General features: G+C 41.9%; 2 protein-coding genes across 7 annotated transcripts; one reads left to right on the top strand and one right to left on the bottom strand.

The window, feature by feature from the left end:
- Positions 1-187: 187 nt before the first annotated feature.
- On the bottom strand, positions 188-6,339 carry aida (axin interactor, dorsalization associated). Of its 4 annotated transcripts, none has more exons than XM_068737389.1 (11): positions 5,982-6,339; positions 5,211-5,277; positions 5,064-5,117; positions 4,776-4,830; positions 4,623-4,686; positions 4,400-4,512; positions 4,239-4,247; positions 3,316-3,438; positions 3,040-3,162; positions 2,135-2,252; positions 188-2,021 (listed from the first exon to the last, which is right to left on the bottom strand). In XM_068737389.1, the coding sequence occupies exons 1-11, from the start codon at positions 6,086-6,088 to the stop codon at positions 1,922-1,924; spliced, it is 933 nt and encodes a 310-aa protein (XP_068593490.1). In that variant the 5' UTR covers positions 6,089-6,339; the 3' UTR covers positions 188-1,921. The 4 variants fall into 4 exon arrangements, with proteins under 4 accessions (XP_068593490.1, XP_068593487.1, XP_068593491.1 ...); XM_068737386.1 differs by lacking the exon at positions 5,982-6,339 and adding an exon at positions 5,697-5,962; XM_068737390.1 differs by lacking the exon at positions 4,239-4,247 and having other exon boundaries at positions 5,982-6,338.
- Positions 6,340-7,046: 707 nt separating this feature from the next.
- rnf8 (ring finger protein 8, E3 ubiquitin protein ligase) lies at positions 7,047-12,748 on the top strand. 3 transcript variants are annotated; one of them, XM_068737360.1, is made up of 9 exons: positions 7,047-7,202; positions 7,500-7,628; positions 7,920-8,368; positions 8,504-8,711; positions 8,946-9,008; positions 9,148-9,237; positions 9,334-9,441; positions 9,621-9,825; positions 11,973-12,748. In XM_068737360.1, exons 1-9 carry the CDS (start codon positions 7,143-7,145, stop codon positions 12,164-12,166), a joined length of 1,506 nt encoding a protein of 501 aa, XP_068593461.1. In that variant the 5' UTR covers positions 7,047-7,142; the 3' UTR covers positions 12,167-12,748. The 3 variants fall into 3 exon arrangements, with proteins under 3 accessions (XP_068593461.1, XP_068593460.1, XP_068593462.1); XM_068737359.1 differs by having other exon boundaries at positions 7,047-7,265; XM_068737361.1 differs by having other exon boundaries at positions 7,047-7,265; positions 9,621-9,832; positions 11,973-12,087.
- The last annotated feature ends 800 nt before the right edge of the window (positions 12,749-13,548 follow it).

Raw genomic sequence — 13,548 nt, 5'->3', positions numbered from 1 at the left:
TTCGTCTTTTCTTTTTAGCCTTTTGGAGAGCATGAAAAACAAGTCATAGTCCTTTTGAAGAGGATTGTCTGAAGCCTTGAGTGAATACTTCAAAGTGAATCTGACCCACACTTAATAGAGCAATATAACATGTTCGTAACATTCAGGGGCCGAACATTTGCAAAAATGACACATCCTAAAAATGCAGTCTGTTCAACTGCTTCATTTGAAGTTTATTAAAAATGAAAAGCATTGTAAATGTTTGATACACTTCCCCTCAGTCTGTCAGGAAAACACTCCACGGGTCTCAGGTCCTACCACATCATGGTGCTGCGTACTGTTACTGTATATTACAAAAATAACATCTAAACTCAAATATTACAATGTTTTAGTGAAGATGAACATCCGCAAAGTCCGAATGGAAACACAAAAGCTACATGCAGCTGTATTCTTTTAAAAGCCCGTTATAACAGGGTGACGAGAACTTCAAAAATAAAAGTAGTGGGTTTAAGAGAGGAAACTCTTTGACTGCCAATACAAATGCATCCTATAGACATCAAATATAACTAGACAGAATTCATCTGATCTGCAACGGAACACTAGAGTTTAAAAACAAACACTTCTGGCAGGTGATGCACATCCGACCTGAACACTGGATCTCTGCTTAAGAGAAAGAAAAATGGACCGCGACCAGATGTTCACACCAAGTCGAGAACCATGCAAACCATGCTGCATCCACAAAAACCATAGGAAAACATCTGTGAAACTAAATCAATACATGCTGAAGCGGGAACACTGAACTGAAATGTAGTATAGAAATCATAGCGTGTGATATATTCTAAACAAAGCAGCACAACTTTTAAAAATGATTCTTCTTAAACTTTAACCATCTAACATGAATGCCACTGCTGAATCTAATACTGTCTGTGACAACAAACCATAATAGAGTGTCCCACCAGGACAATTTAAATATTTTAGCAATTCATACATGTATGAAATAATTTATATTTTCCATTTATGATTTAAAGTAAAAGCTTCTCTAAATGTAAAGCTCTGATTGGATAAACTCTAATAACAGCTGGCCAATCAGAGAGCCAGTTCCTTAAATTAAAGCTGCTCTTATCAATAGTTTTATTCACAATAAATGACTAATGTGAAAGTTCAGTTATTTAAAGACGCACACAATGTGAATTGTGAACGTTAAAGCGGACAAATAAATGGTGAGACACATTAGTAAATGGATTAACCTGATGTTTAATTGAATAACCTTTTAATCAATAATAAATAAACCTGAATTATTTATTAGGGAATTTAATCTTTGGGTCACAATTTCTACCTAGATAGATGTAAGGAGCATTAGGTGTATTAACCAGTTTGTAATAGCTTTTAAATTAATCTATTTAAGTGATAATTAATTAAGACCTTTATGGTTTAATTATGGCACATTTGTATTTAGAGGAGAGGCTTTACAAACTCTGCCATGACGTCACCAACATGTCCACATCGTTTAATGTCTTTTAATGCTTCAGAGACCAAACGGCACGAACGTAAAATAGTGACTTTAATTGAGCACCTGCAATAACATAAGTTGAGTCCCATGTTTTTACCTAAAAAAAAAAAGATCAGTGAGCTAAGGAAGACTGGAGATGAGGTTGTTTAACTGTTCTAATACAACCCTTCTGTCCTGTGAAAGCCAACCAGACAAAAAAAACCAACTAATTTAAGGGTTCTTGAGTTCTGTTCAAAGAATACAAAAGTGTGAGCTGATGTGACTGATCTTTGACTCCCTTTTACTTTCCTCACACACTCGGGAGAGAAAACAAATGACTACAACCTTGTTTTGGTATTGCTGGAGTTGATGAGGTGGAGCGCCACGATGAGTCGGACGTAAGAGAGAGAGAGACTCAAAAGAGGAGGTTCAAAGTCCGGGCTGTGCTGCTACTTAGCTGTCCTTGTGTATCGTCTGATGAAGGTGGAGATAGAGTTGTTTCTTTGTTAGAAGCTGCAGCTTCTTCCTCTTGAAGTCCGTGGGCTTCTTGTACCTGAAATTCAAGAAGGTCCAGAATATATAAATATATATATATAAATATACGCACGTCACGTTCCAAGACACAAAGGAATCCCTTTAAATCGTTTAAGGCGACGGTGGACTCACAGTTCGATGACGATGGGGCCGGGTTTGATCTCGTCCATTTCCATGAAGGCAAAGCATTTAGTGCTGGTGAACCTCTTTTTAGGTTTGTAGTGCTTGAATTCAAAGAAGATAGCTGCTCCTGGAAGGATGTACAGCGGGTTTACCAAAATGAATAGGAAGGTTAAAAAAAAAAAAAAAAAAGGAACATAGATGTATACAGTAGTTTATTTATTTTAGTGTGTTTGCTAGTTTTAGTTTAGCTTCAGTTTTTCAGAAAGGGTTATTTTTTAAATATTTAGTTTGTTTTAGTTCAGGTCAGATGTCGATCTAAAAAGCTTCATATACAAAATGCATGGTTGGAGAACGGTGTATGAATGTTCCATAATGTCTTTTTATTTGGGAATCCACTCAGAAGAACACTTCCTGATCCCAGGATGTTAAAGTCAGACCTGAGCTCAACATCTTGGTTAAATGGCATTTGAGCAAGTAGAATATTTAAATCCTGTTCCTGTTCTTTAAATTCTACAAGACTTCACTGCATGTGAAAAACAACAGGGATTCATTGTGAACCAATTGCAACACAGCGCCATCTCCTGGAACGTCTGGTCCGCTTCATTTCTGCGGTTCAATATCGGTTTTTGTTTAGTTTTTCTTAAATGAGATTGTTTTATTAGTTTCAGTTTACAAAAAAAAATATGTCACTACATTTTTTAATTTTTTTTTATTTCAGGACCCCCTTAAAAACCTCAAGGAATTACTTATTTCCAATAATATATATATGTACACTGACGGTAATTGTCGGTGGGGTTTTCATTGCTGGTTTAGGATTTGTTGACTTAAATCAAACCGTGGAACACATCCAGGATATTATCCTTCGAGTCGTTACAGTTATCGTACTCGACTTCATATAAGCGGTCAGGTTTTACCTTTTGGTAGTTTCTCCACATGTCTCTGGATCTCTACGTCCACACTGAAGTGAATGTAGGTGTCTTCCTTCCTGGAGGCCACAGGTGTGTCCTGCACAGGGTTCACATCGACGCCGTTCAAATCTGCAGACGGAGGAAAAAAAACTGAATGAGCTCTTGTTTTTTGTTTTTTTTGGCAGAACGGACATTTTATACTCAAGATCTTCAAGCCGATGCACTTTGTGCAGCCTCCTCACAGACGCGTGGACGATCCAAAGCTCTCAGGTAGATCCTAACCTTTGACACTGATGGTCATGTACGGGTCGATGCACTGCCCGGCGTCCTTCAACCCGATCTTTTCTATCTTGAGTGTGAGTAGTGTCATCCCCGGCTCTGAGGGTAAGCGTGGCAACAAGGTACCTGTGGAGGACAAAGGTTACGGACATTAACGATCGACAGTTTCATAGAGCTGTCTCTTGTCTCTCTGAAAAGCTAAAGCATGATAAAAGGAGTTTTCTGACTCTATATTAAAGCAACATACATTGATTTTTTTGTTTTTTGTTGGCAACTTACGACACAAAACATTGACGTATAAATCACCTCAAAAAGCAATGTTTGCAAACAGTTGCCTATTCACACAATTGTCTCTGGCAACCCGATGAATGTGTCCAACACACACTCTCTGCTTTAAGCTCAGTTTTGGTCTCCACCAACTCCAGAGGGAGACGTCTGTCTCTTTAGCCTGCTCAACGTTCCAAGATGTTCACCAGCTAGTCGCTAACCACACGTAGCATGAAGAAGGTCATCTGGTGACTGGAAACGAGGTTGATGAGGTTGATGAGGGTGAACCCAAACAGTACAACTGTCGGGTCAAAAGACATCTCTCTGTGGGTTTGTCACTATATCAGCGACGCAAAGTCATTTTATAGAAAAGTGATTGAGCACAGTAGCAGATGTGCATTTACCTTGAATGTTAACTATACTTTCATTTTTTCTGCTGGTCAGAAGGATCAACAAAAGAAATTCCCTGAGGAAAAAGTAGATCCTTTGGCCAAAGCTAGTGGAACAGAGGCCGACTTCATAAGCTCTCCGTTGATGAAAGAGAAAACAGCTCCATGAACATACCTTCATAAATAATCATATTAACTCTGTACGATGCGCTTCTGAACGGCCGTGATTTCGAAACACTCATTCAGATGTCGGCGGGTAAAAGCTCGTACCTTGCGAGGCTGCAAATGAAGCAGGCAGGAATGAGCGATGAAGCCATGCACAGCACCGACAGAGAGGGACAAAAAGACACACAGTCAAACAGGACAACGTGACACCACTGATCCAACATCCCCTGAGCAGCAGGTGTGTTTTAGTAACGGGCGCACAGTACCGGGGGCTCTCGGGGGGAAAGCTTCCGTAGAACCGGGTCCTGCCGCAGCATCCTCCTCCTCCTCCTCCTCCTCCAGCTCCAGGCTCTCCTCTTCACCCGGAGCGAGGATTTTCCTGACAGAGACGAACGGCAGCTTTAAATCGACGTCACACAACGTCGATATTCCGTAAAATATAAACTTCAAAAAACTAAAACGTGGGATGTTTAGCGGATGGATATTTACCTTAAGGGCACTGGCTGCACATCAAAGGGGAATTCTTTGTTGTAGGTCAAGATATTTTGAATTACTGTCGACAAAAAGGAGGAAGATCAGAATACGAAGCCACAACAGGAGGACAAACGAGTTGGAGATCAACTACCGAGTCGCTTCACTTACTGGTTTCCAGTTTCTTCAGCTCCTCTAACTTGAAGTCCTCCTTTGACTGCGTGCACTGCAGAAAAGAAGAGACGTTTAATATCATCATTAAAAAAGAAAATATGCTTTTTGCTTTGACTTTTGGCTTTAATAACCCTGGGAAGTCTGTTTCGGATATTTTTGTTTATTTCATTGTAATTTTCACCTCTCAGTAAAGCACTTTGGTCAACATTAGTTGTTTTTAAGATGTGCTCTATAAATAAATGGACTATTTCTAAAATTCCAGATATTTTTTTTAATGACACAAACCTGCAAACTGGCACTTCTCATCTCCAGGCATGTTGCAATCTTTCCTAAAGTTTTCTAAAAAAAAAAGAAAAGAAAAAATGCATCTTGTGAGTTCATGCAGAATGCCTGTCTTTATTTCCAGGGATAACGGAGAGATGTACCGATTACCTTCTGCTCCTCTGTGAAGTCGAACGCATTCGTTGACTGCACCTCTTTCTGCAGTTGTCTCGCTAAACTAAACACAGAAGTGGGTTAACGCTTTGCAGTAAAACTTGAAGGTTCTTGTCATGTAAAGGTGGCAAAATTATGTCTGTTTGCGCCCCCTTCTGGTTAAAAAAAAAAAAAAAAAAAAGGCGTCAGGGTCTACATGCTATATTATTAGTGCAATATCTGATCAAACATTAGCTGACACAGCAGATCACATCTTTAACAATGTGCAAAGACGAGATGTTGTCTTAAGCGGTAAACATTCCTCACCAAACACATGAAAACCATCCATAACAATAAGAGGGTGTGGCTGACTATTTCTCAATACTCTGAGGGGAATATTGGCCCTTTTCTCCCTTTTTCTAGCGCTGCATGACACATAATAAAAACACACTGCACGCAGCTCCACGACAGAAAGAAAAAAAAAAAAAAAGACTCTCCCTCAACTCAAAGTGCTGGTGAATGAATCTGAGATGCAACATCCAGACATCCAGACCCTGCCGCCTCTGCAACCACCGCCACATCACGTCATGGACGGGGTCGGGTTTGTTTACCGCCGAGAGGAGCTGACTTGACAGCTCAGAGGCTAGAACTTCTTGTGAAGCACCATGCAGCCTACTGTTCATCTAGACGCTGTTGTCTCCTCGGCACGTTTGCAGGAAGAAGCATGCCACCCAGGACAAACCGAGCCGCGCGTGGAGAGGCAGGATACACATGTTGAATGCAACTTACATGTGGTACTCATCTATAGCCTCCACTAATTGTCCCCACGAGTCAAAGTCTGTGCCTTTCTTGAAACTGGCGTGCCATTTCTGAATGGTCTTGTTGACTTCAGACATGTTGGCGGGGCGGATACTCTCAGGGCAGCATAGCCGGGGAGGAGGTTCATCTACGAGGCTTCAGCAGCAGCAGCGGCGGCGTCGTCAGCCCCGGTTCTCTACTGTACCAGAGCCGCACAGACACACACACACATACACACACACACACACACACACCAGTGATACCCGGACCAAGCCCTTTCTTGCCTGCTCACATCCGATATCGCATCCGCAAGAGAAAGGAAGTCCCGCCCGGAGCTCCGGTGCGCACGTTTTGGGACGCGGGGTCGCTCGAGCGGACGGTAACAGGATGTCTGTGTCGTAAACGTGTTGTAGACTTTATATTTACATAAGGAGAGACGCCCTGCTGCAGAAAAAAAAGAATGGTTGTTTAATTGAAAAGCGCAATCATTATGTTTTATCATCGTGTAAATTAGCTAGTTTATACGGAAGCCCATTTCCGCCACTGTGAGAGAAAAAAATAAAGATCCTGTAAGTCATTATAATGAGATAGTATCTCATCATTATGAGATGAAGTCATTATTATGAGATACTATCTCATTATAATGACTTACAGGATCTTTATTTTTTTTCTCACAGTGGTGGTATTGGGCTTCCTTACATTAATGTGAGAGAGGCGCAGTGGTGGAAGAAGTTACTTAGATGCTTTACTCAATAGATTATAATTATTACAGGTTGGAGCTGTTAAAGTTAGTAGAGTCAAAAGGACAATATTTCGCTCTGAATTGTAATGAAGTAGAAGTATAAAGTAGGATCACACACAGATTCTTATCCTGAATATGTACTTATTGCAATCGGTTTGTTGGACAGTGTAATTTGCCCTTTTTTTTAGGCCTGAAACATTTTATATTTAAAAAAAATATATATATATATATATACACACACACACACACATATATATATATATATATATATTTTGAAAACAAACCCAGCGGTTTCCGGTTTCGTCCTGTCAATCTCCAACTTGACACCGTAGCACAACGTTAGCTATGTAGGAACAACACTGTTAGCGATGCGTTTCAGGTCGTGTTAGCCGCTGACAGAATGAGATAAGATGGAGACTGTAACGACGGACTCGTCTGCAGCCGAGGAGGACGACTGTTCAGACTCAGAGGTGTTATGTTTGATGAGAGTCGGAAGAAACTCGGACTGGCTTCGCTTGTTCGAAAACACTGAGGTGCAGCTTGCTAATGCTAGCCAGCTAGCTACATTTGCTCTATATTTAGTTACCCTAAAACTTGCTCAAGTTTGAAATTCACCAAATAAAACATATTCCTCATTCATTGTTCTTTTTTTTTTTTTGGTTAACATGTCGTTATCGAAGTGTATCTAATCTAACGTCTTATGTTTTATTAAGCTGAAAGCTGCACAGTTAATGGGAGCTTGATTGACGTGTTTGTTTGTGATCCAGATCACCATAGGACGTGGTCTGGATGTGACCCACCAGCTGCTGTCTCCGAGTTGTCCTCTGATGATCTCCAGACTGCACTGTATTATCAGACAGAGGGAGGACGGACAGTGGACAGTGACAGACAGAAAGGTAAGATTGCATTCTCTATATTTTACAGATTTAGCTCAGTATAAATAACGTTACAAATCTAACCTATCAAGCTGATTATAACATTTATTATAAAATGATAAGAAAGGACCTTTCCTTTGTGCATGTTGAGCTTGTGAGTCTGTAGACTAGTCCTTAAAATCCCTGACACTGTCAATCAAAACACGTTTAGGTGACCCTAATAAAGGGGTTTTATGTTCTTGATATTCTTTGCTTATGAATATTATATTCAAGTGCAGCTGATGAAGAAAGTGTTGCTTGTTTTTCCCTCAGAGTCTCAACGGGGTGTGGGTGAATGGAAACCGTATTCCCGCTGAAGTGTCCCATCAGCTGAGGCTCGGAGACTCCATACAGCTCGGGGTTCCTGTAATCGGAACAGAAGTGGAGTTTGACTACATCTTCGTCCAGCGGCCCTTCAAAGACATTAAACACCACTTGGCGAAGGGACATAAAGAAGGCGCTAAAGCGGCCCTCGTTTCCAAGAAGCCTAAGAGGAAGTTGACCGTGGAAGAGGTTGAGCCGTCTACCTCCAAGCCCAAGCTCTACCGCTGCTCTACTGCAGACAAGTCCTTTGCAAAGCCCTGCCCTCTGTCGCCAGTGAAACGGCAGCAGAGGCTCAGTCACTCTCAGTTAGAGGAAACTGGGCCCAGCAGACAAGTCCAGGAAGTAGACCGGCCCTCAGATGGCTCCAACACTCCCTGTGACCTGGACAACTTGCAGATGTAAGTGTGTGCCTCTCGTGTATTATCATTATATTTGACATCTTTTTTTTTTTTTTCTGAAAGATGAATCAATTGCTGTCTTTAGAAAAGAAAAGAAAAGGTTGTTAGAAAAAAAAATAAACGCTTCTTCTGCAGGTACAGCCAGAACATCCTGAGGCTGAGGGTGCAGGTGGACGACACCCAGAGGCAGGTGGCCTCTCTGGGGGGGGAGCCGCGGCAGGCCGACCCTCTCAGAGAGGAGCATGTCAGGGAGCTGCAGGGCCAGCTGGAGACGCTCAGAGCCAAGATGCACCGGATGGAGACGTTGGAGAAGTCCTTCAGTAAAACTAAGAGGCAGCTAGAGGTGAGAGGTTCCTCAGTGACTCCTTCCATACGTGGGATGTGCATCGCCAACAACTGTCCCTCCACTGTGCAGAGTTAAAACAATATAGTCGTTTATTATATTGTCTAAAAAGATTTGCGAGGCATGCATCATATTTGTCTATTAATGACATATAAGCCAACACTGTCGTCTTTTTTTTGTATATTTTTTTTGTTTTACTTAACACTCTCTTTAATGAAGCCTTAATGTATTTAGGCACAGAAAACACAGCAACAAGAGGAGCTTTTGAAAAAGCAGCTGGAAGAGGCCTTGCAAGAGGTATGAAGCATAAAACTGGAGCTCGTAGTTGTTGTTACACCACAAGTACAAGCAGCCAGACACAATATTTAATATGTCCAAATGTTACGTAGCTATAAACGTGTTTAAATATATTTTTTACATTTTTCAACATCCAAAGCAAAAGAAAGTAATCGACGAACTTGCCCTTTCTCGGGAAGGCTTTGAAGAGATTCTCTTGGCCAAAAACAAAGAGCTGGAGTTGACAAAGGTACGACAACATTCATAGTCATTTGAGCATCGCTTTTGTATTGTTTTGGCACGGCATCAGCGAAGCTTTATTAATCGACTTAAAATTGTTTTGCAGGTGGAGAAGGAAAAGGAGAGGGCCCAAAAGGAGGAAGTAGTTACACAAGTGACTGAAGTTCTGGAGAACGAGCTTCAGTGCATCATCTGCTCCGAGCTCTTCATTGAGGTAAGATCCAGAGTTGATTTAAAGCGCGGTGTTGAAGATGAGCAGAACAGATGCAAAAAACGGAATATAGCGATTATTACACAGCAGTGAAACTTTATGCAGTTGTCAGACAACGTCAGAAGATGAACACGCCTCGACAATGACGGTAACGTTTTGGTCTCTACTGATTTTGTCGACAGGCAGTCATCCTGAACTGCGCTCATAGCTTCTGCAGCCACTGCATCCAGCAGTGGCGCAAAAAGAAAGACGAGTGTCCCATCTGCCGACAGGCCATCCAGTCTCAGACCCGCTGTCTGGCTTTGGACAACTGCATCGACAGCATGGTGGAGAACCTGAGCCTGGACATGAAGTCGAGGCGACAGACCCTCATCACCGAGAGGAAAGGTGAGAGGTGTGTTATCAATAGCTGTCGATCGCTGTCTCTTTTTTTTTTTTTTAAATCTTTCTGTACGGTACGTTTCTTATTTATAAGGAGCATCCATTCCAGAAACTCTTCTGGGACGCGTCCTAGGATTTGCTGCTGCTCCGTTGTTGCCCCCCCCCCCCACCTCGCGCGATTAGCTTCCTCCTTTAGCTCTGGGTGGCTTCCATTCCATTGAGAGATGCCACAAGTTCGGTATTCTGCAAAATACAGAGAGCGCTCCCTGGTGGCGGTAAACATTTTTTTAAAGAGAAACATGAACAGCTCAATAAAAAGCAAAATCTTAAAAGACGGAAGCAAGTCAGACATAATAAGAATCAGTTTACTATATATATTTTTTAATATTGCTTTCCAAATTTTTGTTGAAAAGAAATATGTAACATACAAACAGCTCAAAGACGATGATGTCATCAGCTGAGGTCGGTGCACAGCCTTGAAATGTGTTGCTGGCTGTTGTACAGGGAGAACAGGATTCATTAAACAGGGAGAAGTTCAGTAGTATATCATCCTATTTGGGGTGGTGTATTTTGAAACAATAATCCTGCTCTGATGTTGCCTCAAACATTTAGTTTCCCAGGTCGCATGTTGAGTGTAACATTTGACCGATCACGTTTATTGCTATCTATAAAATACTTGTGATCCTTGTGTCTGAGGGAAGCTTATGAAATCGGACAGAATCTGTACCAGTTAAAACACAACATGTGCTTATATTTTGAAAAAAAATGTAAGGTTTTGTTGTACTAAAACACTGGAAAATTGCCTCAATTTGACAACTTTTTACCATATGAATTGAATTTAAATGAGATAAGTTAACTTCCTGACCCTGCCCTAGTCCCAAACCTGCAGCAGTAATCCGGACCGTACTGTTACAGAACACGCATCAAACTGCAGTATGTGCCAGCGGTGTAGCGGACTCGACACCAGGATCACACTCGTGGGTGAAACCGCGTAGCATTAATATCTGACTGCCGCTACTATCAATGCTGTGCTGTGCCACATTCATCAAGTCAAATGACCGGAGAGCCTTGACATGTCTGGCTGAGCTCGGTGACGGATGTTCTCGCCTTGAGCAGTGAACACGGTGGAGTCCTTGAGCAAAGTGCTCCACCCTCGAGCCGGTGTGGTGGAGCTGCTCAGAGGCTCGACGAGACGTGTGGTTCTCAAAGTGTTAAAAGAGTAATAAGTACCCTCACTGCTTCCGTTTGTCTCGGATTAATAGATGATTTTAGATAGTGTGCTTGTTGGTGGAGTGGGAAAGTGTGTGTGTGTGTGTGTGTGTGGGGGGGGGGGGGGGGGGGGTGAGAGAGAAACACAGTGAGAATTTCAAACACAAGGTGGCAGTACAATGAGGCTGATTCATGTTGTATGATATTATTTTAGAAACGTGTAAAAAAAAAAGAAAGGACAGTTAACATCAAATGTAATGCAACATAAAAAGCAGAGTTACATAGAATTAGAACATAGATTCACAAATATGCGTACAAGTTCATTAACAAACGACGACGAACCCAATGCCGATCTATACGCGGAGGTTTTTAAAATGTGTCGCTGATTCAAGCTGATAAGATGCTGAGGGGAATATTTATTTGATGTCGTTTGAACTAAAACAATAAGAGCATGACCCGCGTTTCACCCCGAGCCTTGAACGTGGAATGTGGTCTGATTGATCTCAGTCGTGCTGATCTTTCCTGACTCTCAAAACATTTGATTTCATTTTAGCTTTTCGGTAAATCACAAAGGCTTTGAGCGTTTGGGGATATCGCACATGTTCTCCCCCTAGATTCATAAAGTCCGCGATAAAGGTGATGTTCTATATTTTAAATGTGTTTGTCGTCCGCACTGGAAAATAATCCCCCATCAAATACACTATTTACGCCTGTGTGAGTAATGTTTGCTGAAATGTGTCCGGCCTTTTTTTTTTGAGAAATGAAACTACGTTTTTTTTTGTGGCATCAAATGTGGTTTGAGCTGAGAGCCACAGACGGGGAAGTGACGTCAAACAGCGTAGAGAGACGAACTGACTCGCGTAAAGGACTCGAAAGTGGCGCGTTCGAAGTGTTTGCGGAGAGAATCTCTTCACTGTTTTCTTGGTTTTCTCTCCTTCCCACAGCGGACTGCGCTCAGGTGACGGTGATCCACGATGACGACAGCAGCAGGAGCAGCGACAGCGACAGCAGCATGGTGTCCATCGACAGTAGCCTGAGCTCTGTGGTCTCTTTGGAAACGGACAGTAGCATCCACTTGGACTCCAGTCCGCCGTACGGCGCTTACTCTGATGAAAGCGTTGATGAGTGTGAGGATTAGGGAATTGGGGACTTTTCTTGGTGTTGATGTTTCCATACCCCTGGACTGTCCTCAGATAGAGACGGTCGGTCGCATCATAAATTCGTTAACCAGATTTTCGTTTTTGTAAAGTCATCGGATGTCTCGTTGTCTTTATTTTCAGCAAGAGGAATAAAGTTGGATTGTTTTTTTTTCCTATGCACTTTTACAGTCACGTGTTGACTTTGTCCGAGCATTGATTCGGACCTGATGTAATCACAAGTTCCTTCTAACTACAAAATAGCACGAATGTTTGGTGAAGCCTGACCTCGTAAAGTTGTGGCTGTTTGAAAGTTTGGCTTTTTATCAGAAGGACGGAGAATGACAGCGAGACAACAAGCCTCGGCTGGGAGTGAAGGGATCAAACCAGTGGGTTTGTTTTCACTGTGTAGGTGACTGTCCCGGTCTGTGGGTCGGTCCACACTGAATATCCTAAGGAGGAGGGCCGACTGACACTCGATACGATTTTGTCAACTAATCGATGAGTTGATTGAACAGATCTGTCAAACTGAGTTTCTCCTCAAAGAATAACACAAAAGCACCACATTAAAACTGTTGACCAGAGATGTGCTCGTACATTTCTTGGAAAATAAGTAATTCGGCTTGAAAAGAGCTGATGAGTCGCTACTCTGTTAGCAGACGAAGTATCTGCAAACTACTAATAGCTTTGTGGGACATTGTCGACTTTGCTTTTTCAGTTGTTTTTTTTAAAAAAAGGTGAAAATGTTACAGTATACTTTGAAAACTACCACTTCAGGAATACATGATTTATAGTAAATTACCAAAAAATATGCAAACTATTGCTGTGGTCCTTTTGTGGTGGATTTCCCTCAATCTCCTAATCTAGGAACAACCTGCCATGTCTTCTTTTTAAATTAGACCAACATAGAAAAAATTATTATTAATGTGACAATACTTTTAATTCCATAAACATGGCCAAACGTTCTGATCCACCAAAGAGGTTTACATTCAGTTCGTTGTTATTTCATGTTTCCTCCAGCGGTGCTGAGCGATGCTTTCTGCCCATCTGGGGAGTTGCCTCGCCTGGCACAGGAGCTGTAGTGCTTTGCTGAAAGGCTCCTGGGACCCGAACATGAATCCCTCCCTTTGGCAACACTCCAGAGTTTACCTCGCATCACGCTGGGCCTCCTGACACACACACACACACACACACACACACACACACACACAAGCAACTGAACGCTTTCATCTCGTAAGATAACGTGATGAATGTTCAGTAAGTTCACTTTGTGTCGACTACAGAGTCTTTTTAAGTAAGGCAATTTTCTTCAGTCAATTCAAGTTTCATTCAAAATACAGCAAAGGGTATCACTTATAGGACGGGTTGCTTCTGAAAGGTGAAT

The sequence above is a fragment of the Cebidichthys violaceus genome, unplaced genomic scaffold (assembly GCF_023349555.1).
Source record: "Cebidichthys violaceus isolate CVI_PGR_0920_01 unplaced genomic scaffold, fCebVio1.0.p SCAF_78, whole genome shotgun sequence".
Classification (NCBI taxonomy): domain Eukaryota; kingdom Metazoa; phylum Chordata; class Actinopteri; order Perciformes; family Stichaeidae; genus Cebidichthys; species Cebidichthys violaceus.
This window is presented reverse-complemented; position numbering and strand designations above follow the sequence as displayed.

Coding starts and splice junctions, on each gene's coding strand:
- aida (XM_068737386.1), bottom strand. CDS start 5,875: ATGAACAGTAGGCTGCATGGTGCTTCACAAGAAGTTCTAGCCTCTGAG. Junction 4,687..4,775: donor GCTGAAGAAACTGGAAACCA/GTAAGTGAAGCG, acceptor TTTTGTCGACAG/TAATTCAAAATATCTTGACC. Junction 2,253..3,039: donor TGTGGAGAAACTACCAAAAG/GTAAAACCTGAC, acceptor ACATCCTTCCAG/GAGCAGCTATCTTCTTTGAA.
- rnf8 (XM_068737359.1), top strand. CDS start 7,143: ATGGAGACTGTAACGACGGACTCGTCTGCAGCCGAGGAGGACGACTGT. Junction 8,712..8,945: donor AAACTAAGAGGCAGCTAGAG/GTGAGAGGTTCC, acceptor TAATGTATTTAG/GCACAGAAAACACAGCAACA. Junction 9,238..9,333: donor AAGAGCTGGAGTTGACAAAG/GTACGACAACAT, acceptor ATTGTTTTGCAG/GTGGAGAAGGAAAAGGAGAG.